Source organism: Embiotoca jacksoni, unplaced genomic scaffold (assembly GCF_022577435.1).
Source record: "Embiotoca jacksoni isolate LCO1_2020_lvr unplaced genomic scaffold, fEmbJac1.0.p SCAF_11, whole genome shotgun sequence".
NCBI lineage: Eukaryota > Metazoa > Chordata > Actinopteri > Embiotocidae > Embiotoca > Embiotoca jacksoni.
Window position 1 is genome coordinate 11452192 of NW_027185241.1, and position 26961 is coordinate 11479152.

General features: G+C 39.1%; 2 protein-coding genes across 2 annotated transcripts; both read right to left on the reverse strand.

Moving 5' to 3' along the window:
* Nucleotides 1–1473: 1473 nt before the first annotated feature.
* LOC138192511 (tumor necrosis factor receptor superfamily member 6B-like) lies at nucleotides 1474–4331 on the reverse strand. Its single transcript, XM_069139951.1, has 5 exons — nucleotides 4318–4331; nucleotides 2718–3102; nucleotides 2153–2332; nucleotides 1954–2035; nucleotides 1474–1847 (listed from the first exon to the last, which is right to left on the reverse strand). Exons 1-5 carry the CDS (start codon nucleotides 4324–4326, stop codon nucleotides 1604–1606), a joined length of 900 nt encoding a protein of 299 aa, XP_068996052.1. The 5' UTR covers nucleotides 4327–4331; the 3' UTR covers nucleotides 1474–1603.
* Nucleotides 4332–7203: 2872 nt separating this feature from the next.
* On the reverse strand, nucleotides 7204–26346 carry LOC138192519 (tumor necrosis factor receptor superfamily member 11B-like). Its single transcript, XM_069139961.1, has 6 exons — nucleotides 26281–26346; nucleotides 17156–17383; nucleotides 16362–16506; nucleotides 11326–11541; nucleotides 8694–8918; nucleotides 7204–8580 (listed from the first exon to the last, which is right to left on the reverse strand). The coding sequence occupies exons 1-6, from the start codon at nucleotides 26326–26328 to the stop codon at nucleotides 8186–8188; spliced, it is 1257 nt and encodes a 418-aa protein (XP_068996062.1). The 5' UTR covers nucleotides 26329–26346; the 3' UTR covers nucleotides 7204–8185.
* Nucleotides 26347–26961: the final 615 nt, after the last annotated feature.

A 26961-nucleotide genomic window follows, 5' to 3' on the forward strand; every position in this document is an offset into this window, starting at 1 on the left:
AATAGGCAAAATCCCCTGGGGAATTGTGGGGGCTACTGTGTCCTTATGAGAAATGCTCTTTAAAATAAACATTGATGAACTGTGCAAACTGCGCAGCCAGATCCCTGGAAATACTGGGAAATATGTAATGTATGGGCATTTTTTTTTGTTAATGCAGTTAAGAATAAGTGTAATCTAGATGTTATTATCAATACGACTCCATTAGCCAGTCCAGGTTTGGCATGAGTGTGTTATATTACAAATTAGAACAGCCCATTTACTAAGTTGCAACCTCAAAGGGACAAATCACAGGTGGAAATAACGGAAGAATAAAATCCAACAAATAAAACTTTAGTTTATGTTGCACCCCTTCCAACCTCAAAGTCTCAATAAAACGTTTTTTGGTGATTTGTAGTTGGAAACACATTTATGTGTAAATTTTATAAGTCACTGTATCATAAAGACGGACAGTCTAGTTTATTCTCGGCTGGGGATGAATCCATCATATGGGCTATTTGGCTGAGGAAAGATGATATTGGGTATCATATTATGTAATATTGTTATGTTTTGCTCCTCTTCTCTTCTCGTAAACTTCTGCAAATTAATATGCATTGATATCAACTGTATGAGGAAATGAAACTAACTAGGGAGTTTGTTCAGCACACACTGATGACCTGATGACCGACACAGAGTCACGTGGTTTCTGTTTTGGGAGAAGGAAACTCAGGGTTTTCTTCAACTCGGGGTTTTTAAGAGTTTTCCCAAACCTACTTTCTGTAATAACTACAGAAATTGGATCATGATTCGTCAAAAGAGTGACAAAGTTACTTGATTGCAAAATACAGTGCACTCGGTTATTTTGAAGAAACGCAAAAACTCTCTTCACTATCTCTGATTTGTTTGTTAAGAAAATAGCCGATAATATAGGCTAATGTTAAAGTGCAGAGCCAACAGTTAAACAGAAATGGTGCGACACCTTGTGGTCATTTCTTTAAATTACAAGTTCTTACAGTTGTTTGCTTGCTTTTGTCGGTTAGAAACATTTTACTACTTTATAACTTTACTACATCTACTTTATTTTGGTGTTGCATGTGACGTCAAACATTTCAGCCTAATATCACACATATTTGTTTATAGCTCATTTTCGAATGAAGCGTAGTTTCTGTGTACTACTTTTATAATCAATTAATGCCACACTGATGTTCAAGATATTTGCATATTTCATTATTACTTGTGTAAATTCTGCCACTTTTGAACCGTTAGTTATTTTAGGCTACCTCCTATAATAAATCCAAAGTAAAGTCCAACATATAGGATGCAAAAAACAATTATTGTAATACAAATAGGCAGTGGTATGTTTTGACATCTTGTTCATTGCAACTCATTAAGTATACAAATCAACATTTTCATTTTGGTAATAATGACCAGCAAACTGTCTATAATATTGCTCCGGTGTCTCTGCTTACATGTAAAAAAAAACAACATTAGTTCTGTAACACAGGTCAAACTTTAATGCAGTAGTATAACAAACAAATGATGAGAAAATAATCTGCTGTATTACATTACAAATCTCAGAAAGAAGTATATGTCTAACTGGTACATGTTTTATGGCCTCTGCGGTCTTTTAGAGTGCTTCAGCTACAGTTAAGTTACAGTTTTCCCTCTGCTGCTCAATCCCATTGAATTGCTTCTCTAGTTTTTCTGCCATAAAGTTGAGCTGGGAAGCCCTCAGCATCTGTGGCATTTTCCTCAGCTGCTCTTCGGGAGCCTGGGCCAGCCACTTGTTGATTTGATCCCGGAGAGACTCTCTCTTTCCGGAGGAATTTGTTTCCATGATGCACCCCTCCTCCTCTGATGTATAGATGTTCCTGTTGGAAGGAGGATTGTATGTGTGAATTAAGAGGTGGAGGGAATAGTTGAAAAAGGCAAGAAAATGAAAGATGGGAAGATTTGAAATGTGGGGTGTGGGCTCACCTGGTGACAAATTTCCTCATTTTTCCTAAACGCATCTTGTGCGTACCAAAGAATTTGGAGATGAATGTCCTGAGCATCTCACCTGAGAAAGAAAGTTTGAAATCTAAACCTTGTAGTTTTTCTTTAACCAAAAATCTGTAAAATATGTCTCAAATGGTGTTATTCTTGGGCAGTTATATTCACTGTACAAAGTACACACCTCCATTTGAAAGATCGTCACAGGAGCCACACATTGTGTCTTGATCCAATTTGCCGGCGAACAGCACAATCTGTCCATTTGCGCATTCCTGGTGTTTTACGCACGAATCCAGCGCAGAAGATGAGTTGGAAAAGTAGCCCTCGGAACATTTTCCACATACAGTGTCCATTTGCCTCGTAGCTAGGAGAGGATGTCAAAGCATTCTGAGTCATTACCATGTTTTAACCCACAGCTGCGCCTCCTGAAAGCCAGTAGCCTATCCATGTCGTCAGTGGAGGTGCCATGCACTTCGCAGACTCTTACTTTGAAAACCAAATGCTGAAAAGCTGCAGTAAACATTGGCATAATGGTGATGTGGTAGTTGATATATAACTTAAGTGTTTTTATTAAAATTCTGTGACTCTATTCAAGATTATTAATTTTCCCTCGTGCGCCATGGGGTGCACATGTATTACCAAAACGTCCGTCTTAACAAATGTTATCGATCTGAATCCAAATCCGCATCTACAATTCACTTAACAAGTGAGACAGAAAAGGCCATTCTTTTATTCTCTGAAGACCGTACCTTTGGTGTGCACACCGTATCCGGGGCCGCACTCAGACTGTCTGACACAGAAGTCATCAACCGAGTAGAAGCCCTCTTTGCACCGGCAGACCCTGTTGCTGTCCGGGGTGCACTCTGTCTCCGCCTCTTGGTTGTCAGTGCAGAAGTTGTTGCAGTAGAGACATCTAGGCAGGTAGTTCCACAGCTCGGTGAAGTGGTTATCTCTGCACGGCGCGCACTGTGTTAGCGTGGTGGTGTTGCAGTGGGAGGCCATATGAGTGCCCGGTGGACACTTAGTGCAGTGGAGAATTTCTCCGGTTAACGGATCTCGGTGCTTATAGGTGGCAGTGGGATCCACCGCTGAGGCAAGCACAGCAGAGAGCAGGAACAGCAGTGGCAGGGCGAGCTGTGGAGAAGGCTATGATTACGGCTGAGTACACAGGCTATTAATTACTACTATCTTTATATAGTTACAATTTCAGCCCACTACGTATTAATCATAACTTACTTTCTGATATTCGACAACACTACCACATGTAAACTAGATACTGGCTAGAAATAAAACCAGCTGACTGTTAATGGTACAAACTGAACTGAAATACAAACATATGGGATTGATATTCCTATAGAACATATACATCTAAAATGATAGAAGTCATTACAGCAGTATTAACTCCTGATATCATGTAACTCAGTATGCAAACTTATTGAATGTTTCATGTGTTTCGAAAAGCCTCAGACATTATTTGTGTTTTGTGACTTGGAAAAGTGCCTATGATTTTATATTTTATTGGAAATTGCCACTTTATTAGCATAATTGGTTATTTGCTCTACCTGCAGCAGAAAGCATTTGTCTTAGACTTGATATTGCCACAGTTAACAACTGTTAATAACAAACACAAAACATAGCATTATCTTAAAAAAAAAAGATTAGCTCACTTGCTGCATTTTGACATTTTAACCGTAGAGATAAAATAAAAATGTTTGCAAAACAACTTCTGAGTAATATTATCTTGCCTTTTGTCTGACTAAACCTGACATTTAGCTCTCACAATGAGTCTTTACTGTCCAGGAACTCAAATAAATCTGCAGCTAAAGGCAGTTCTAAATGTGAGCCACAATACTGGAGCACTAAATATATCCAAACTCATAGCATCTGCTACAAAATCCAAGATTAGAGTGATTAAGTTTGAGACCATTTCCCATGAGACCAGTTAAACATATTTTAAATAATTTTTTAAAAAAAACACAATTTTTCAATTCATTTACATAGTTTCTTCCACTATTTTGCTTTTGTAGGGTATATATCCTACACTGATTTACAGTTTATAAAATGTAAAAAAAAAAACTTTAAAAAAAGCTTGACTGCCCATGTAATAAAAAGATTTCAATGCCCATATTCTGCTTTTGTGGGGTATATATCCTACACTGATTTACAGTTTATAAAATGTAAAAAAAAACTTTAAAAAAAAGCTTGACTGCCCATGTAATACAAGTATTTAATGCCCATATTCTTTTCAATAAACATTGTCTAATCATTACTAACTCTCACATCTGTCCCTGCTACGCTGGAGACTGTCATCTGAAACTGTCACAGAATGATGTGGTCGAAAGTACTCACCGTGCTCATGATGCCGTCACTTCTGTCAACGAGGGTTTGACAGCAGGCTCATGTTCATTTTATAATGTGGGAACTCCTTTGTGTGTGGGGGGGCGTCTCTAAAACAGTTAATTCTCTGCTTGAAAGGTCAAACCACTTCCACATAAAGAGTGATTAAAGTTGAATTCTAAAACCAGGTGATAAAGAGCCTATAGAAAATGTAGGTAGTATTAGGAAGTGGTAGGTTTACATACAAAAGAGCAACAGATCAAACCATCATTTATGGGTCCGGTTCCCTCTTGTCTGTAAGAAGAAACGGATGTTTGCAGTCAACAAGCTAGTTTCTCCTTTACCCAAATGTAGTAGTTACCAGGGCCACCAATATGTTAATACAACATGTACTCCCATTAATCTCTCCTGACTGTTCCTCCGCCGCAAGTAAAGAATATAACTCCCTAAATCATCAGCAGGGTGTTATATAATAATATATATAATAATAATTATATATATATATATATATATATATATATATATATATATATATATATATATATAATGTTGTTTACATTTCCACTATGTGTTTTCTTTTGATAAGACAAATCCTGGAACTCCACACAATTTAAAATAAATGGCTGAAAGTTAACCCTTTAAGCCCTAGAGGCCCCCAATTGGGGGCCAGGGAGAAGACTTAGCAAAACTATTATTAAAATATGGACATATATACTTATATTTACACATCTGAACAAATCTCAAAAGTGTTCCCTTTATTCTTACACCAACATTAGTCAAATAGACCTTGTGGTTGCAGAGATATGCTATTTTTTATTATGGGTATGAAATTTTCGAGCAGAGGCCTAAAAAAAATAGGTGTGTTTTTAAAAGGTTTAATATCATAAAGGAATTTCTACAAACACTGTCATGTTCTTCAAATCATGTCCGGTAAAAGAACATGTTCAGTATTGTAATCTACAGTAATTTCACTGCCCACATTAATCTTTCAAAAATGATCAGCTTGTACAACTTAAAAAAAAAGACTTGTTTAATTGACATAAAGTACATTTCTATGTGAAATTCATATTTAGCTTATGAACTCATATGTGTTACAGTAATATATTACAATTCATGTCTCAGTGGTTTTGAAAAATGTAATTCCAAAAGTTTTGAAGGAAATATCTCCTTTTGCACAACTTGAAAAAGTCCTAATTGTAAAGGTTCCAGGAAATGTCTCTGTACTGTCATTTCTGTGGACATGCAGCGTCATCGTTGTCCTGCAATGGATGAAACTTAACAAAAAACTATCATTTTGGCTGGTTTTCTACAAGCATGACATACATTTGAATAAGTCACCCTTTTCGTTTGAAGAATGTGTCAGGTGAGTCACTGAATAATGTGCACAGTATATGAATTTGCTGATGTATGAAATAGAATACGCAGTGAGTCAGACGCGTGTCTACTTGTCATCTCATCCTGTTTCCACAGAATATGACAACATGTTACAACCATACTAGAGTATATAGAAACGGTGTTATACATTTATTCATTCAACTTTATGGGTCCCTTTCACCAATTTATACTTTTCAGTTGAAGAAAAACACATTCATCTTCCTTTTACTTTAAAGCTGCTGTGTGGAGCTTTTGTCTCCCTCTTTTGTCAGTGAGAGTAATTACAAAAATCCTGTAGACAAGAGCTTACAACATAGGCTCTGGCGTAGTCTACTCCATCACTACAGTTGTGGCTGCAAAACTGTGAATAAATTGCTGTTACATTGTGGATAAATGAAACAAAAGGTGTCACAACTGCGGCAATATGACGGTAATATGGAAAGTGTAGAAGAGACGCACGATTGAATTATTTTATCCCATTCAAGTTAGCATCGGGCTAAACCATAGGTAAGCCAGCTAGGCCGGCTTCATGTGTGCATGCCATGCACACAAAGCAAAGTTTGCATTCATCCGACCTGGGCGGGAATGTTTCACCAGACACCAGGTTTAAAAACTCTGTAAATTGTGAAATAGAAATATTTATCTGGAGGTGACAGGTTTAATCAGCATTGTGTGAACTAATTTGACAAGGGCTTGAATGTAACAGACGTTTATTTATACGTAAAGTCCTCTACTATAAGTTTAAATTGAGTGGCATGTGGTCATGCGCTCTGATTTAATGGTCATGGTGTCTTTTTGAAAGCGAGTATGTGCACCTTGGAGCTCAGTTGATTGTTATTAAAGGTCAAGAACGAACTTCCAACCCTAAAATATTAGTGTTGGAAGGACCAAGAATTTCATAGCAGCTGATGGTATTTGACAGTTTTGGATATTTGATGCAAGAAATACATTTTCGGAAGTAGTTTGATTCCAAGTCCTCGTTATGGGTCCTGAAACATTTACTGTTTATTGTTCTCTAAAGTGTTGCTTCTGCAAAAGTCATCTATGAGACGTAATGATATCAAGTGTTGTACGTGTGATGAGTCAAAGTCAGGTTAAGTTTATGTCCACATTTGTATCCAAACCCTTTAACACAAAACATTTAATTAAGCCCAACAATCAGATCTTAACCTGACAATAACCATCAAGGCATAAACGTAAACACTTAGACTCGAAGTCAAACTTTTGGTTTGTCCACAATACATTACAGCACTTCTACTCATAACCCTGGAAGGAATTCATATGTATTTTGTGTGACTGAAGGATACAATGGCATGTTGGGAAAGTTATTCTACTGGGAGCTTAAGTTGCTCAGCAAGACACTCATCACGCCAGAGGACCGGAGAGATGTCTGGCTATGTTGATGCAAGAAGTTCAGGACCATGATCCAGTTAGTCAGCAGTTTCAGGTGATGGATACCAGGACTAATATCGTTGATTCACCAGTAAACCTGCTCAAAATTCTTTTCAAACAACCACTCATCTCTCTGTTCATTGCTTATTTATGACGAAACAATGCATTTTTACAAACTGAATTTAGTCAGATCATAATTATGTTCACAAGTTACACAAGCTTAAAGAGAACCAGACGGGCATAATATATACATTAAAGATCATACATTATTAATATAAAAGTGATCCAACAAAATATAAAACAAATATCACTTTATGAATTTGCAGCATTCGGAATCCAGTATTTCTGATAAAGTAATAAAAATATGCCTTTACACCATCAGGAAGTAAATTTACTTTTTAAATAGAAAACAATTGCACTCCTTTGTACATTCATATAAAAACAAAAATCAGATGAGCTTTACTCTGGACTCAGCGGTCCAGAACAAACAAACAAACAATGGACAGCTGAGGAAAATAATTGTATTTCATTATGAAACCAAATCCTTCCTCTCAAACAGCGAGAAAGCAAATAATAATATAAACAAAACATCTGCCAGCCCAACTTTCATAAAATAGTGATCTATTTACATCTTAAATAGTTTTTCTTTTTTCACAGACTACGGTCAAAGAGTTCCCAGGACACTTTAAAAAAACAAAACATTTTGTTAACATCTGCCTGGAGTACACAGATGTGTGAACACATCAGATGTGGTGATCGGTTGGATTTGTTAAGGCTCATCAGATTCATCACCGCAGACAGATAGACTGATGGTGACATCATTAGCATCACTTGTTTTAAAAAGTCCACATTTTGGCATCTAGTCTTTTTCAAAAAATTTAGAATGGCAAAATATATGTTTCTTCCCATTTGGCCTTTTCTGTTAAATAGTGAGACAAAACTCATCTTGGCAGTAGACACATAGCTTGATATCATTTGGTGATATCTCAAAGACCTGAAATTATCATGTGACCCATGTCTGTTACTCTGATACTTTCTTTTTATGTTCACTATCTGACAATGCATTAGTGTTTGGTTTAGACTGCATATAATTCTGTTTGTACCTCTCAGTTCTTCATTCATTTAACGGTTTATGAGCCTTAAAACACGACTCGTCCTGCAGCATGCTAATGAACATCTTCTCATACATCTTGTGCGCCAAGGTGGTTCCAATGATGCGGCTGATCTTCTTCAGGCCTTTCAGCAGATAGCGTGGTGCCTTCTGGCTGCGCAGCGCCTTCAGACTGTGAGAAAGACCTTTAGCCAGATCCAGGTTGTGGTTTGCTGTTTTCCAGAGGTGTAGAAGCTGCAGGATGTACTGCTGTGGCAGGCAGGTAGACACCACAGCCTGGATATCCTCCTCTTGAACTCTGATCCCCGGCAGGCTGTTGGTGACCTTTAGGAGGTCATCAAGGGTCAGGTTTTTTAGATTGTTGCAGCGGGAGACTTTCCTCTCACAGTGGTTCACACCTGGATGAACAGGATGCTAGTATTAATACGGAAAGGCAAAACTGCACCAACAACTGGCTAAAAGAAAAAAACAAACTTAAACTAGAGCATCCCGATGCGTCTCTCAGTCATACCTTGTATGATGCCATACAGCTTGTCCTGGTCCTTGTTCTGCTCCCTCCAAAGTCGCAGCAGCTGCAGGACCTGCTGCTGGGGTGAGCAGGTCTTCTTCAGCCTCTCCAGGCTCTTATGATCCACCCTTTTCCCAGGAAGACTTTCCAACAGTCGCTCCAGGGGCACCGAGGACAGTCGTAGCGAGGCTAGTGACTGGAAGACCGCCTCCTCACAAAGAGTCACATCTGGAATAAATCAGAAGAGACAGACAGAGGATGTGGGCTTAAAAACACATAAAAATGTGGTAATATTGATGCTGAAATGTTGGATGGTGTTGCTGGTGGACGTCCAACTGCTTAAAGCGAGAGGAAATATCCTATTCTTCCTTTTACAAATGCACGGTTCATTTCATCTGAAAGTTGTATGTTGTCCAGAGTCGAGGCATTACTGATACGTCACATTTACGAGCATGGGATGGACATGGGGTCACAGTGACCTTAATCTTTGACCTTTGACCAGCAAAATATTTTCAGGTCATCCTTGAGTCCAAGTGAATGTTTGTGCAAAATATGAAAAAATTCCCTCAAGTCATTCCTGAGACATCGTGTTCACCAAAATGGAACAAAGGATATGTTACACCTTGACCTTTGATAGTCCATAGTCCATAGTCTAATCAGTTCATCTCTGAGTCCAAGTGACCATTTCTGCCACATTTGAAAATATTCCCTGGGAGAGATGTACTGACAGATGGACAATCCCAAAACATACTGCCTCCAGCTCCAGCTGTTGCTCGCGCGGAGCTATAATAAAACACAGCTTCCGTAAATTCAAAACACTCATCAGCTTTGCCGCTGCAGTCGGACTTGTTTTGGTTTGACCAGTAGGCTGTGGTGGCAAATTTGAGCTCATGTTGGCAAACTTAGAAATAGACAGTGCTGTGTAACTGTCATTACTGACTAGTTTGTTGACATAATGACGTAACTGTTTCACCATGTTTTAACTTTTACCATTATCCAGCATTTGTCACTGCAACACATAACAACATACCAACAACAAAATCTACATAGTCTCATCTTAATCTTCTCAACGTGATCATAGTAAATGAGGATGAGTGGGAATCTAGGTTGAAAGTATCTTTCTCTGTTTGTCTTGCCAGTTGAATATTAGACGATGTTGATGGCAGCTTCATAGGAGAGGACACATAACATCTCATCAGTCTACTACTGATGTGTTTACCTGTGTTTGTGTGTGTGTTTAGATTGTTGCCTTTTAATTTTACCTCAGCATCTTTCTGTTCCCTATTGAGAGTTCAGAACCACCACGGACTCGTTACTCTGCACGAAAGTGACACAAACTGCATTTTGTAATGCAGCCAAGTCTTCTGAGTCTTCCTTTTAAGGCAAAAGTATTTTTCTGATGTTCAGGTTTCTTTGCCATTTGTGAAACCTTAAATATTTCACTGAGGATAATCCTGACCTGAGACAATTTATATATCCAGCACTCAGAGCTGAAGGTGATATGAAATTGGTGACATGAGATTGTAACTTTCATACAGTTATGAAGCATTTCTGTATGATTGACATGGCAACATGAGGGATATCAGTAATTCTGAAAAAAGGTTTAGTAAAACCAATGTCGTTGAAGTCTGATTGACTTTAATGTGATGAGGATATTTGGCTTCCCTGATGCCTGGGTGATGTAACTGTGGCTCGCTCTATAATTGACATTGACATCCTGGTGGTTTCTCCAAATCACACAGTAACTATGGGAATCCCAACTGCTTTCAATATCACATTTTTCTTCTTAAAAACTGTTAAACTGTTCCAGGATTTGCTGCAGACAATCTGCGGTTGTCATTCACTGGAGGACAATTTGTGAATGAATATTTGAGGAGAGCATCACCCTCCCGGAGGGACAACAGCTGTATGTGTGCGTGTGCGTGTGCGTGTGTGTGTGTATGTATGTGTGTGTGTGTGTGTGTGTGTGTGTGTGTGTGTGTGTGCGTGCGTGTGTGACACAAGGTCTCTACATCTGCATGTGTGTGTTCTGCAGTGACTGGTTTGTCAGGATCTGGGAATTCAGTGTCATATTTGAGGCTTCTTTTCTCGCATTATATTTCAACATGTGTCATGGTTAAATTCTGAGTAACAAAGACTAACCAGCTCGTCTTGTGTCTCGCTTTGTGTTTGATTCAGTTTCCTCTGTTATTGTGTTTGAGGATGTGACAGTTAAAGGAGTAATTGATCCATCGTGGGCCATTTTGACAGCAGTGCCATAAACATCCACTTCAACCCTTTGCTTTTCTCTCTTGTGTTGGTTTTCAGACACGCAAGAATTTAGAAAAGAATGGAATCTGGACAAGGAACCTGACCGAGGAAATCCCCTGCCTTCAGGAATGATAATGACCACATGTCTGAAATAATTCAGTCCTTACTGATTTTAGGTTGTTGACAATTGAGGTTTACTCAAAGCATTGTCACATGTGTGTGTTTGTGTGTGTGTGTGTGTGTGTGTGTGTGTGTGTGTGTGTGTGTGTGTGTGTGTGTGTGTGTGTGTGTACACCAGTGATCTCTACCCTGATTGCACTGCGCATTAGTCCTAAAACCTTCCATATGGTTCTTACAGCAGCACCTGCAGTGTGTTCGTTCTCACCGGTGAGGCACAAAGTGTGATGTTGGGAGCACTCCAGCGTGGCCTTCTTGTCCGGAGAGCAACAGATGCTGTCCGAAGTGGATGTGCCCCACCTCAGTGTCTTCAGGCCCGAATCGGAGCAGTTTCTGTGGGGCTGACATGGCTCGCTGGATGAGCCACCGGTAGAGAAATGACCATCGTGACAGTGTTCACACACCGTGTCGCTCTGCGGTGTGCCTGTAGGAAACATACAAAGAATCCTTTTGTGAATTAGAGGTGACAGTTTCGACTTGTCAGCGGCATACGTTAAGCTAAGAAACCACACGACTGTACAGATTTTTCTCATCTTTCGTTTCATATATAACACCTCAGTCATTTTCAGTGTGTGAACATGATCGATATCATTTAGGTAATAAAACAAGGTGACGTGATTCTAAGAACTATGACCACAGTGACGTGACAACCCATCAGAACGACAGATCACTGCGAGAGTCGGAAAATGACTCATCTGGCTGGCTCACTAAACCTCTTTAGTTTCTATAGCGTGTACCAGGCTCGTGCTATGACAGCATGTGACTTAAACTGCACCGCAAAGTGATTTGTCAACAGATTTTTTAGACAGATTTATAAAAAACATCGGATGTTAGTGTTTTAGAAATGATCAATTTAAAACAATTTAACAAATAAGATATGGTATCATTGATAACGCAATAATGCAACTCATCTATTTAACCCCCAACTTTAATCCCTTTAAAGTGATATCAAATTTTTTTAACATCATTTGGCAGCTTCCATGACATTACGCCCAACCCTGACAACTTCTGGTTTGTGACCTGCAGCACACATGACAATCCATGTAGTGCAAGTACTGTTTTTATCACATCCTCATTCTATTTTTTTTATCTGTGAGTCATAGAAATGAAAGTGTGTGGGATGGCGAGTTACGCTTAAATCAGATTTGACATTTAAATAGTTTCCCGCTATTACGGTTAAGTGTGCTCTTTCTTGAAAGCATTTCACCATTCAGCAATAAAACATAAAACCACCGGCTGATATGCAGATGTCAACTGTTTCCTGTTACACTGATGACAAAGCATGTACAGTACATGCTTGTGTCAGCCTGACTGTAACATGGTGTCATATTATTGTACTTTTTAGAGTTTCCTCTGTGGAAAACAAAAAGCATGTTGATACTTTATTGTAAGATGTCATTTTAAGCAGATGTGTTAGATTTACTGTAATAACTAAACTGGCAAGGACTTAGAAATTAAAAAAAAAACTCTATTTAAAGAACAGCAGATACTATTTGAATAAGTCATTAATTGATTGACAAAACTATTTTGATAATCTATTCATTTGTGAGATATTTTCAAGCAATATAATGTCTATATAACAACATGTCTTATGTATAATCTAAAAATTGCCTAGCTTTTCTGAAAATTAACTGTTTCCTTGTCTTAAAATACTATACAGTAAATATAATAATAATAATAATAATAATAATAATAATGATAATAATAATGATAATAATAACAATAATATCATGATGAATCTCACATGTCTGGCCAAATTCCTGCCTTGAACTTTTCTTAAGTATGTTGTTTTGTCTGTAAACTTCTTCTGCAACCATATTGGTCAGCTCTACCATGCAAAACATGCTCAATGCTTTCATGTTTTATTTAACCAAGTTAAGTCTTTCCTAGTTACATAAATACCCCCCTTACCCCTCCCACCAAAAAACCAAACAAAAAAAACCAAACAGATATTTTGGGATATCTTGGACAAAAAGGAGCGATTCAATGACTTCGCCTTTGTCATTTTGATGGCCATCACTATTGTCCAGCACCGATCAAACAAATACCCAATGGAAAACCAAAAATCAGGTGTTTCATTCGTCCATTCTTCTTAACAATGTACAATAAATCACCTCGGGCAAAATCCATCACACAACAATAACTCCCTTGCGCTGCTGTTTTGTATGTTGTTTTATTCTAATTCATCGCACTGTTGTTTAGGTTTAGGTTTAGGTTTTGTTTGGGTTAGTTTATTTCATATTATTTATCTTATTTTATTGTATAGAATGTGCATTTTTTTATGCTGCTGTAACATAAAAATTTCCCTCTGAGAGATTAATAAAGTATCTTTCTATCGATCTATCTATCTATCTATCTATCTATCTATCTATCTATCTATCTATCTATCTATCTATCTATCTATCTATCTATCTATCTATCTATCTATCTATCTATCTATCTATCTATCTCGCTATCTATCTATCTATCTAACATAGACTCTTTCTCAATACAATTACATTCCAAAAACACCTATAAACCAGCTAGAAAGACATCATATACCCCATGCAGAGAGCGCAAAGAATCACAACCAGAAACAAACAAATCAGGAGATCAAGAGAGAAGAGAAGGAGTCATAAAAGGCATGTGTTGTTAGGAGACTGGACCGACATCCTGTGGTTTAGAGGTCTAAACCCCAACTCTAGGCATTACATAACAAATCCTTCAGCTTCAAGGGGGGAATCCCCTGAACTGCTGTCTCATGTCTGATTGTGGAGCCATGTTGGGAGGAATTTGTGGAAAATGTTGTCTCATGTTTGAGAGGTACAGCTCTACATGGGGTCACATGATGACCACAATCACCAGAAAATATTGTTTCATCCTTGCGGTGGCTTGATTCTGGTCTCAGGTCTAAGATTAAGTCATGAGAAGTGCAGTGCCAATTTGTGCTCTGGAACAAGGAGAAATATCAGTTTCTGTTCAGTGGGATGTTACAATTCAACATCAGCCTCTGTTAACACTACAGGTAAGAGCCTGTAATTCCTGAATAACAAAACCTATTTCTGATCAGCTTTAGAAACAGTCTTTGAGTCTGGAGAGACATAGACAATATTGTAGTCTGTTATAATCAAAATGTTCTTATGCCTTTGATTAAGAAAATAATAATTTCATATAATACACACATGTACTGGACTAATGGTCTCAACTTAGTCTTTGTTCGGACTCAAACAGCATCAGTCTGAAGGAGCTGCAGCTGTCAGATATATTTCTTTCTTTCTTGGATATTGTTTGAGCAAATTTTCACACAATGACCAAGTCACTTCACAATGTATTAACAAATCAATCTTTATGGTAAATAATATATTTGAATGCGTTACAAGCGAGCCCAACTTCAGTAAAATCTAAGAGGAAGTAGTATCAGGAATGCAGGTGAAAAGTTATGTCATTTTATTGAGACAAAACAAATAGATGATCAACGTCTTTGAAGTTTCCTCTTTCACTGCTATACAATATGCATGTGGGAAAGGAACAAATGAAAATGTCATTTTATCCTCTATGACCAATTTTAAATCGGATAACGCCCATTGAGGATTAGACGAATAATGATATCTTTTAACTGAGTGATATACAATAGAAGTTTTCACTGAAACACGCATCAGCTGATACTCCTGCAGACAAGAAGCTTAAAATTCAAGAGAACTGAGCAAGACCTTTAAAGATGAGGTTAGCTTTTCCACAAGATTTTCCAGTTTTATGATTGATTCTGCATTTGTTAAAGTTTGACATTATACTGCTGGAGAACATATCAACATGTTCCCCCGATTAGAACCCACCACATAGATTTATTATAATCAGGTATTGTGGTTAAGCGGAACCAGAATAGGAGAATGCAAAAAATGTGAATGGTACTCACATTACTAATCTGTAATGCAAGATTATTACCTTATTATTTCTGACTGATGCTGGCAAATATGCTTCCATGGTTTGATGAACTATGACGGCATGGAATATAATAGAAGAGACTGAATTGGCTCAGACACAAATTCATTACGTGGTTGTTACAATTAGAATTACCATTGTAACGCAGTGCAAGTAATGGAGATAATGAGAAGTATCATGTGAGCCTTTTTCACACTGTAGCAATGTAAAAAAGTATTTCCACAGTGATTCTCAATTCAGAAATTTACATTGTTATGCAGTTACTTCAGCATTAAATTACTTATTTAATTGTCTGAAAAGAAATCATTTTCTTATTGGACTAACGCACAATCAAATTCCATTAAAACTGTATTCATCCCTCAGTTAATCATCTAAATCTACATCAGTTGTAATGGCGCAGTGCTGCAAATGAAGTGATAACATTGTGGGGAAACAATATTAAAAGAAATGTTTGTTCTCACACGACTGAGAAATGTCTGAGTTCTCCAATGGCAAATTATAGCTACAACTAAATTGGGTGTTTCTGACATCTTTAAAAAAAAAAATCACTATATACAGTGAACCCCAATTGCTTCTCTGTGCAGTCATACATCACTTCTAAGCTCTAAAATACATGATAGGAGATGGAGGAAAAAGAGGAGGTCACAAGCAGATCAAACTGGCCACAACATACTCTATCTATGAGAATGAGACAGAGAGGGAGAGCCTTTCTAAGAAAGAGCCATTTTTTAAAAGCTGTTTCTGCGAAAAGGAAGAACTGCATCTGGAACAGATCTGATTCACAGACTCAGAGGGAGAGGAGGAAAGACAGACAAACATGCAGTGATACAAGAAAGAGGACATCCTAATGTGAGAATGGAACTGATGTTTGTCTTTACTTTGGCAGGGTGCGTGTTCCTGGCATTCCAGTAAAGTATATTTTGGATGGGATTAATTTGAGACAGTGAAAGAGTAGAGCAGGAGATGAGAAGATTAAAGAAAAGATCAAATATACAGCAACATGTTGCATCTAAAAACACTGAAAATACAAACATACTGTACTGTACATCCCCATAAATTCACATGCAACTCTTCTCTTATTGAGGTGATAGGGGTTTTATTCGTTGGCATTAACGTCTGCTTCCTCCTTGCTTGTGTGCTGACTGGATTCCTAATTTTCTCTGGTTTTAGTATGGATAGCTTCTGTTATTCATCAAGCCCCTGATTTAAATCCAATTTATTTGATGAACCTTCAGAAAGAAAACCCACAAAATAGCTCAGGTCAATTGATGTAAAAGAAGCCAGTACAATTAACTTTACTAGTGTTAGAGTGAATCATAGTCTTACCTAAAGCTGTCACTCCATGGCCAGGTAGGCAGGTACTGTGCGCAATACAGAACTCCACCACTAGGTGGAAACCTGGAGCGCACTCGCACAGCTGGTCGTGGGTGCTGTTGCACTGCTGCCTCACTAGCTGTCTCTCTTTACACACCTAAACACAACAGACACAGAGGATCATGGTCACACACATGAAGCTGTGGTGCTGCATGAACTTATACAGTGAAGTTTGATTTATATGAACATGGACAGAGAGCACAGTAAGTCACAGTAACAACAGGTTTTGGTGATTGTCTCTGCTCCACAAGCTGCCCTGAACATGTAATATGTTGAAAAGGGATATAACAAGCAGACTAAACAGGAATGTAACACCATCCCAAGGCAGACATCAGTATGGTGAAGTGGTGATTATGTAATTTATCTCAAGTGGCAAAGAGAAAAACATCTATACTCTGGGGGAAGATCAGTCTACCACAATGAGCACATTGAGACTTTCATTTTTAGCACTGGCTTCGAAAAATTACAAATGCCACGTCAAAATATAAACAATCAGTATGGTCATGCATTGGAGGAAAAGACACCAAGAAAACCACCAAAGAGTAGCATAGAGGACTAGCTGGAGGATTAAAAAACACTAAAGGGATCTTGTATTTGAGCTCAACTTCTGACCATGATATGAGTTCAACTTGCGTGTGACTGAACTTTATAAGGAGAAACTTTGTGAGTAAAAAAACCTGGTGTTTCTCATGAAAAACGTAGCCCAAAAATTAAGTGACAGGGAGACTTTTTGGCGTCATACATACCGAGGTACAGTATTGGCATGTATCCCCCCAGTGCCAGCTCTCAGCAAAATGCCTCTCAGGACAGGGCTGACACTCTGTGGGCATGTCAGCGGTGCAGTGTCGTTTCACAGCTGTGCCCGGAGGACACTGGTCACACAGTAGAAGGTCAGAGGTCACAAGGTCGGGGTGCTGGTACTTTGGCGGTACAGCTTGTTGCTGAAAGGCCAAAGAAAGAGAAGCTGTGAAGAGCTGCAAGAGAAAGAGAGAGAAAGTGGGTTTAGCACTGACTCAACAGCAGTGACAAAGTCTCTAATGAAACCCATCTCGTGCACAGCTCGCTCCTCTTTGGCAAATGGTTCAAATATTTGTATATTTTGGAGCACTCGCCAACCCAAAGCTTCCAGTAAGAAAGAGTTGAAATAAAGGTCACAGCAGTAAAGTTGAAGCTCCTGGTGGACAGCAGTTTCATGAACATTGAAAACGGGAGTGGGGCAACCTTTCAAAGAATAACACTGATACATTTTAGATCTTTGCGCGTTTGCAGTAGGCGATATTGTCCCTTTATATTGCCTCAAGTCGCAAGATTATATCATCGCTACTAGTCTTGATTAGGGGATCAAATTTGTCTTATTGCACTTTTGGCATCTTCTTTTATCTGTTTAATTGGTTTCCAAAGCTTTTAACTGAGTTTCAGTTATGCCAAATTCTGCACACACTGGATTAAAACAAGTGTATGATGCAGGATTTTCAAAATGATTAGCTAAGCCCTGCATTCGCTGACCTCACCAGCAGTCATCTACCCGTGTCAGCATCTCTGAGACCCACTGCTGTGCAGCTGAAAAGCATCGGATTTGATTCATTGGTGATCTACAGCACTTTGATGCTTCCTCACAGCAGGAAGCACACCACACCCATACACCCCTCACCCACCCAAAAGCAGCCCATCATTATGGAAACACTGTAAAAGTGGGAGGCTGTTAGCGAAGCCTCTGAGATGGGCCTGTGGAGCTGATGTTTCGAAAGCAAGCCCATGTTCCATCTCCTGAGCAGGAACTGAAAAGCTTTGGTCAGACCTAAAATACAAGATATCAGTTGGCGAGCATGTTTGACATGTAGCCATGTAGCTGGTCGAGGCCACATGCAGACCAGATGTCACACAACAGGCTCCTTCCACCCTGGCAGCCCTCAGCCATTGGCTCTGTGGACTTTCCCGTTGGCCTGGATACATGCTCACTGCTTGGACAACTGACTAACAATAGACGCTCCGAGCGTTGTGTGTGTGTGTGTGTGTGTGTGTGTGTGTGTGTGTGCATGTTCTTGTGCGTTTTACTTTGCTTTTTATCATGTTTTTTTGTGTGTTCGAAAACAAACAAACATACAACAAACAACTATATATATATATATATATATATATAAAAAAAAAAGCCTTAATGCATATGCGTGCAGGAGAGCACACATGCAGAAATGTGTTTGTTGCACATGTATGTGTGTGTGTGTGTGTGTACGCATGTTTGACGAGGTTCATGTCCAATTACCGTCTTCCTTGGTCTGCGTGCTCTGCGGTCTCCTCTCCTGGCTGCTGTTCATAAAGAGTACTGTTGGAGGTTACTGGGCATTCCCCATTCACCACCACAATACAAAACACTCACCCACTATGTTCTACAGTTTACCCGCCGCACACAATTGATCTCCTTCCTGCGTGTATGCATTTGTACTTCTCCCATTTACCTTAAAACTTGAGGCCACCAAACACTATCGACTATATGAGTGTGAAGCAACGGACTATTGCAAAACGTGAGGCAATATCAGTGGGGGCTTGTTAATGGTGCTTCTGCGTCTTTTATTCTCTATTTTAATCTTTTCAATAGTAATCTGTGTTTATGTGTTTGAGAGTGTCAAAACGACATCTGTGTCTTCCCCATCTGCCATATGTAACTGAACATAATACTTGTTCTCCAAACTCCTTTAATCTGCTATTCACAAGTGACTGTTCTCTCTCAATAATGTACTGCTCTTTATGTATTGCTGATATATTCCTGTTTTCAGTGTCATTCATTTTTATTGAATTGTATATTTATTTTTCCCTTTGCAATGGAAGTCACTGAAAAGGATAGTAAAAATAGATGAATGGGTTTTACACACCATAATAGAACCCTGAGCTTCAAACAGCCTGGCGAGCGCAGCGGTTTTCCCGGCAAAACCTATCGACCTCTGAACGCAACATTTGGTGGAAGACTTTCATCCGCCGCGACTTGCCGAGCGGTACCATGACTGCATGAGTTTGTTTGTAGCATGGGTGGCCCCAGCAGGAATCAAACCCATAATCATAGTCTTGCTCTTCAAATTAAGAAGTGTATGTACACACTATTAAGCCGTGAGACCACATCCAATCAATTCAGGGAGATCGGGAGGGTGGAGCGTAAAGAGGGGACCGACACAGGGTCACCTGGGTTTTGGCAAATCTGGGTATGGTTACACTTGTTGCTACGACTTTAATCTTTGGTTGAAGTCAGGAGGATTTTTCTGGCAGGACTGCACTGCCGTCGGTCAGAGCCAATAAGAGCGAGCACATGTGTGAGTGTTCAGAGATGTTTTTGAAATCCTTTATATAATAAAGCAGTTTGACAAGACTTGGAGGAATTAAGTAAAAGTAAAGAGAGAATAACACACAGCAAAACTGTACACATATGTTTTGCTGTGTGTTATTCTCTCTTTTACATGTCCCAATTTCATGCACCATGAAGCCTGTGCTAAGAAGTAAATAAAGTGGACTGAAAAAAAAAACCTCCGCATGAAGCATGTGAGCTAACAGTGAACATCATGGTGGTCTGGCAGCAATTAGTTTTAACATTTCACACTTAGCTTTGAGGAGGAAGTTCAACAGATGTGTCAAGCCAAGTGAGAAATTACCCATTTTTAACGAGCACAATTAGGTAGCTTTTACTCAAATAACGTCTAACATGCATTTCAATTCAAACTCAAATCAGCCTTCATATTAAGTCTAAGATGATCTGTTTACCTGCATCATTTTTGCAGTAAAAAACCTGGACAATGTTTAATGTCTTCAGTCACATCTGTTATGTTATCTGTTCACTTCAGGCTGAACGACACACTTTCCAAATGAACCAGCACAGTAGCTTTCTGCTACTGAAGAGAAGAAAATGTCAACTTTGTAGAAATGAACTCGTTGGGAAGATGTCCTGTGGTGTCTGTGAGTCTATCTATCAACAGCTAAAAGAGATATTGAACTCTTCACCCCTCTTGTCGCCTAGAAGCTGCCATCTGACTACATCATGGATGACCGCTGGAAACCCAAATTACACAGCAGAAAGTGGCCACTGACAGCTGTAATTATACTGCTAGCATCATCAGAGAAAGGCTCAGCAAGAGGCCTGTCCTACGTGGAGCACAGCCAGCTGAGAGGAACGGATGGATGAAGGTAATGAGGTGACGATTATTTTCTACCGTCTCTGTGTAGATGGCTAGGAGCAACTCAGGATATATATGCAGAACTGCATGTTGGAAAAGTAGGCTCAGTTTGTCATCATGATCTGGATAAACAATGGTTCAAGTAAAAACACTATATATTTGTACTGGTAAGATCAGCTTTATTCAATACAGTTTGCTTATGTAATCTTTGCCAGCAAGTTCCATCTGAACCATTTAAAGAGAAAGCCTTGTTATTATGAAGAGCAAAGACAAACTAACGGAGAACATGTGTTATTTCACAGATGTTATACTCTTGAATGAAACAAACAACAGCACGAGTGTGTTTCAGTCTGTGAAGGGTGGTGTTACACATGGTCGCGTTGGATCGAGGAGATGGACCACGCTCCCCACAACTGCCAACACAGTAAGAAATCTATGAAGATGTTGAGAGCAAAGTTACAGATGTTCATGCTGTGCTTATCTATCAATATGTTGATATACTCTGACTGGGCACCAGTGGTGGAAACTAACTAAGTACATTTAGAGGTACTTGTACTTATACTTGAGTATTTCCATTCGATGGCAACTATTTAGTTCCACTCCACTAAGTCGGAGGGAAATAATGTACACCGTACTCCACTACATTTATCTGACAGCTGTAGTTACCAGTTCCTTTTCAGATCAATATATTTTGCCAAAAAAATATGATCAGTTGCTCTATATGCATTAAAATACATCGATTAGATGCTTCAACAGAATCATGTGTTGAAATTAACTCTACCATGGCAACATTAAAATACTGCTCACATGTACATAACGATGCCGTGACATTTCAGTAATCTATGTATGATAAACATAACACCCTAAACGGCATAATACATTCTGGATAATGAGTTCTTTTACTTTTATTTACTTTTTTTACTTTAAGGACATTTTGCTGACAGTACTTACTGTATGTACTTTTACCTAATCAGATTTTGTATACAGGACTTTTACTTGTAATTGAATATTTTTTCTTTGTGCTATTATGACTTTTACTTAAGTAAATGATCTGATTACTCCTTCCACCATTGCTGGGCACACATGTAATATGAAGAGCACTTTGAGTAGCGTAAGAAAGGCAGGGTGTAGCAGCAAACTGCAGAGTTCAGACACCAGACAGAAAAGCCCTGAAAAGAATCACACCTGCTTTGCTTGTAAAGAGAGCTACATCAGATAGTAAGCAGGTAGTGGGCCTATTAATCTCACACCTGGGTAAATAGTAAATAAGGTAATAAATGTATTACAATAAATGTAATAAAATATAAATTGGTGCAAAAATGCTTTTTATTAGAAGTTTATGACACCGGGTTGTGAAAAAGCCTACAGGTCTGGCAGTGATTTGTTCTGATGAGATACAAACTTATATTTACAGGATAAAAATAAACACAAGTATACAACCTAATTTGACTCAGTAAATCACAGTTGTGAAAAAGAAAGCATACCCTATTTTGTGTGTAAATGTTAAAATGTTGCCAGAAGAAATTGGCCACGGTATTTAAAAATCTTCCAACAGATAGAGTGGAGGGTTCGAGTTTCGTTGAATTTGGAGCATGCTGAAATGCAAAGCAAGAAGAGATTCAATGTTAGGCTTGCCTGAGGTCAGCTTTAAATGCATGACATGAGCAGAAGAGTCATGGCACAAAGGGACCAAACCAGGCACATGGATTCAGTTAACTGTAGAGCGCAGGTGGTCTGAGGGGGGATTCCAGCTCATGAGTGTGTGTGTGTGTGTGTGTGTGTGTGTGTGTGTGTGTGTGTGTGTGTGTGTGTGTGTGTGTGTGTGTGCGTGCGTGCGTGCGGGCGTGCGTGCGGGCGCGCGTGCGTGTTAGTTCATGTGAATACTGGATCTGTCTTTTTTCACTCATACGGAGACAGAGAGGAACTTTGGGAAATGCTGCCATGCTACATCACGCACAGTGTTCGGTCCATAAACTCACTCGTTATCTCAAGACGGAGGTGTTTCTCATTTGGAATTTGCTGCTAAAAATCTTTAAGATTAAACTCATATATTGAGTCATTTTTGCATGTAAGCAAACGTTTAATGTGGATATTTTGTCAAGACTCAAAGATTTTGTGGTCGATTGACTAAACTCAGGCAATCTGAGAAAGATTCTTAATTGTGATATCTGCAGGTTTAATTTAAGATGTTAATCAGAACATGTTTGTATGCTGGACTGTTTGGTAGAAAAATCAAACATCTGAATAGGCTCTTTTAGGATTAAGAAATAACTAAATGTATGGTTTAAACAAATGTTTGAACAGTTAATTGAGAAAATAATCAGCAGATTAATCAATAATGAAAAATCAGCAGATTAATCAATAATGAAAATATGTTAGTTGCAACCCTGATGTTGAATGGTAAAAGTAGGATGACTCTATCTTTGGTTTGAATTCAGACTTATGATTCATTTCACACAATTCTTGCTTCTTGTCACCTTCCAGATGTTTGTGAGTTGTTTCAATAAAGAGAGATGCCCCCTTTAAACTCCTCAGATGGATTCACAGAAATTAATGTTTAAGGCCCAGAGGGGTAAAATTACCCAACACTTCAAAGTTTCGATAAAAATACAAGAAATTAATGAAAGCAGAACTCCAAGAATCCTTCATTGCTATCCAATAATCATCTCTAGACCCTGCAGTTTCATAGTGTGATCATATGGAGGGAACCACTGGACTAAATTACGTAACTGTGCATAAAGTCTTTACTTCTGTCTGAGTAGAATTTTAAATGCAGGGCTTCTGCTTGAGGTTGAGTATTTTTTTTTAACAGCATTACACTGCTACTTCTTCTGCCTCTGCATCTGATATCTCCAACTAGTTACAAAGATGACTCCCCCCCCCCCCCCCCACCCACCCGCCTTTATCCAACAGGAGGATCTTTGAATCATATTGAAAATTTAAGGCAAATGAATCTCATGTTCTAACGTCTGAGGTCAGGTGAACTGTCACTAAAGAAATTTGCATTAGGTCAGTCATGCTGTTTTTAATATGAGTCATACAGTAGTAGGATACAACACAGGTGAAGGCCTGTCTGACAGGAACACAGTTGTATCTCTGTTGCCTCTTCATCTCTCCTCTTTGTGTCCCTTAATCACTTAGTCCTAAACACACACACACACACACACACACACACACACACACACACACACACACACACACACACACACACACATCCACACTTCTGCTATCAGCACTACTGTTGATAGAAAAGGGGAAGTTAGGTGTGCGGAAGCAGCTTCCAGAGGTAATTGTTGCTTTCTGAATAAACATTTGTACTTGTCTGTTTAAAACATGTCTATCCTGTACCTTCACACACCCTCTCCATGTCTCCCGCCTGTCCCACTCACTTCCTCACCCTTTCTCCTGTGTTTGTCTTGGAGAAAAAAAAAGAAATGATGTTGAGTCTGTTTGGCTGAGTAATCTCTCCATAGTTTCTCTAGTCTGCGTGTGAACCTGCTGCTGGGTTTAGGGAAGTTGGTGTGGCTAAAGCCAACGGCCACAACAGAGAGTAAAGGAGAGGAAGCGTAAAGATAAAGATAGCAGAGATAATAGATAATAGATAATAATAGCGGGGATAAAGCATGGTCCTCCACAGGGATTAGAGGTGGGATTATGGGATCAATGGATAGATAGATGGATGACATGCATGTCAGCTACAGGCAGGATGACTGACTCCTCTGACAGAGTCGCATTATTTTGCTCTAAAGAATACTTTTCCACCCTAAGTCACTGTTTACACACTGAAACATGTGTCTTTCTAAAAACAGGCAGACTGACAACATTAACTGTTCCACTGACATCATCCTGGGCGAGTACCCAGACAAAATGTGTGTGCTCAAGGAGACAACGCAACCACATGTGTCAGGAGCATGCAGGGCAACAGGAAGAGCACACAGGTGCAGGAGGTGTATTTACTTTTGGACTTCTACACAAAAACAATGTTTTGGACACGAAATTGCAGAGTGTCCCTTTAACATAGAATTACTTACAGACAGACTGCAAGGCTGGCTGACAAACACATAAACAGCCATAGAGTCGTAATGAATCCAGAGGAGGTGAAGATTGATTTATTGGCTGGATGTTGACAGTCAAGACTGACTGAGTGTTTGAATGGCTGACTTGTTCGTTGGCTAAAAAGAGGCTTGTCTGGCTGATCAAATCACTGAAAGACTGGCTGAATAACTGATTGACGGAGAAACATAACAACACCATGTAGGAAATTGTAAAAATAAAATATTTGCCTGTTTTAGGGCAGACTGCGCTGAGTTAGAGGAGCTAATTTGTACAAATGATATCACGTGTGGTGGTGTAATGTGTGTGCATGCACACACACACACACACTCACACACACTCCTCATTTGCATTTCACTGCCTTGTACACCTACTTTACACACAAAGAGGCAACACATCTCACAAAGAGAATTACTAACTGACCACTCGGCTCAAAATAGGACCTCTCCCTCTCTCTCTCTCTCTCTCACACACACACACACACACACTGACAAACACACACAGGCCACAAGGCTACATAGTAGATCCAGTGTTTTGTAGCGATAGTGAATGATCTGTTTCTGCCCTGATACACATCTGTACCTGAACATATGCAAAACGTGCAAGGGCCCCGACACAGCACAGCATGCAAAACACACCAAAGGAAATAACTGCTCTTCACCTGGAGGCACCCATTAAAAAAAAAAAAAAAACTTTGAAAAAAGGTTGTAGAACAAATTAGTTTTATGTCAGACACACAGCAAACACCACCTGCTGGGAGCTCACCAAGTGACTCTGTTTTGAGAGTGTACAATTTCATTCGTTTTAAACATGGGATAGAAGAAGGCAATGAAATGTGAGCCAAAGTCAACTTTCATTCATTGATGAAAATTGTGGATCTTGTTTGCAGGTGGACAGAGAGTATTCACAGAAGTGATTAAAATGGAAGGCAAAACATGAGCTCCATTCAGCACCAAAAGGCAAACAACCTCTAACATAAACAGAGTAGAACTTAATTAGCAAAGACCGAATAATTTATCAAAATATCTCATAATCATAAAGCACCAAGTCACACACTACATTTAATATTCTGTACTTTGTAAATCAACCCACTGAGGCAAGAAACAAAACACAACACAATATGATACAATCTTATGCATCAGTCACAGAAATTGCACTTTCAGTTGTGTCACACGTAGCCTATATGCCATTAGGTACTGGGTCAGGCATACGAACTATGTTAGCATTAATCCATGAAACCTAAACCATCACTCGCTCCACAAAAAAACAAGACCGAACTTGATATTAATTGTCATCCAAATGTCAAATCTCAATAATTGACTACATCTCAGGGGACATACTGCACAGATAAATCACTGGCCCCTGTAATAAAGTCGATACCATCAACCTGCGCAGAGGCAACATGATCAACGAATACGTGGCTTTTTTATATAAAATTCCTTGTCGCGAATACACAGACTACGAGTCTCCACATGCAATTGATTCCCGTGTATCTGAAGCTGAGTGTAGCGCGACAGTCATCCATGTCTCGCCATAATCGCTCTAAAATAAAAAGGATAAATATAAGAATAAAAACGGTGATTGTTTCAGAAAGCAATAGCCCAATACTCCATCCGACCAGGTCCTGTCCAAGGAGAAGAGTTGCAGACACTCTGCTTACTTACCACTATAAATTTCATGGCCGGGTTGGATTTCGGTATCCGTGCGCTCATCTCTGCGTAAAAGTGAACTGCGGTGTGATGGGGTCTCCATCACAGATACTTATACGGTGTAGAGAAAGTGAGAGAGGAAGGAAGGAAGGAAGAAAGAGAGAGAGAGCGAGCATGAGCCCACCCACCTCCCTGTTACAGCCCTCTCTCCGTTTCTGTCTCAACCCTCAGCACTAAAAATAAAATGTTGCATCCTCACAAGTTGCGTTGGGATTACGCTAAACAGGGAATGGTGTGGGTGACTTCAAAAGAAACAAAGTTGGATCTGAAACGCTGCATCCAATAATCGTCAGATGATGCGGATTCATTCATGATTTAGACTCCCTAAAATCCCTGATAAATGTGGCACGTGTTGGAGAAATAGTCTCTGTAACATCATAGTGAATATAACCACAGCTGATTGTGTGTTGTACAGAAACATATATAAGATACGTTTTTCATATACATTTTTCTTATGGAGAGAAAAAGAAAGTCAATAAGTTAGCCTATGTGCTTGACATTTTCCTGACAACTAAAACACAAAAGCAGAATTATATAAGTAACTATTTCCATGTATCTTCAATATAAATGATAGGCTTCAATGCAAACATATTTTTATACAGTATATGGTACCGTATTTGACAATCCATCTGTAAC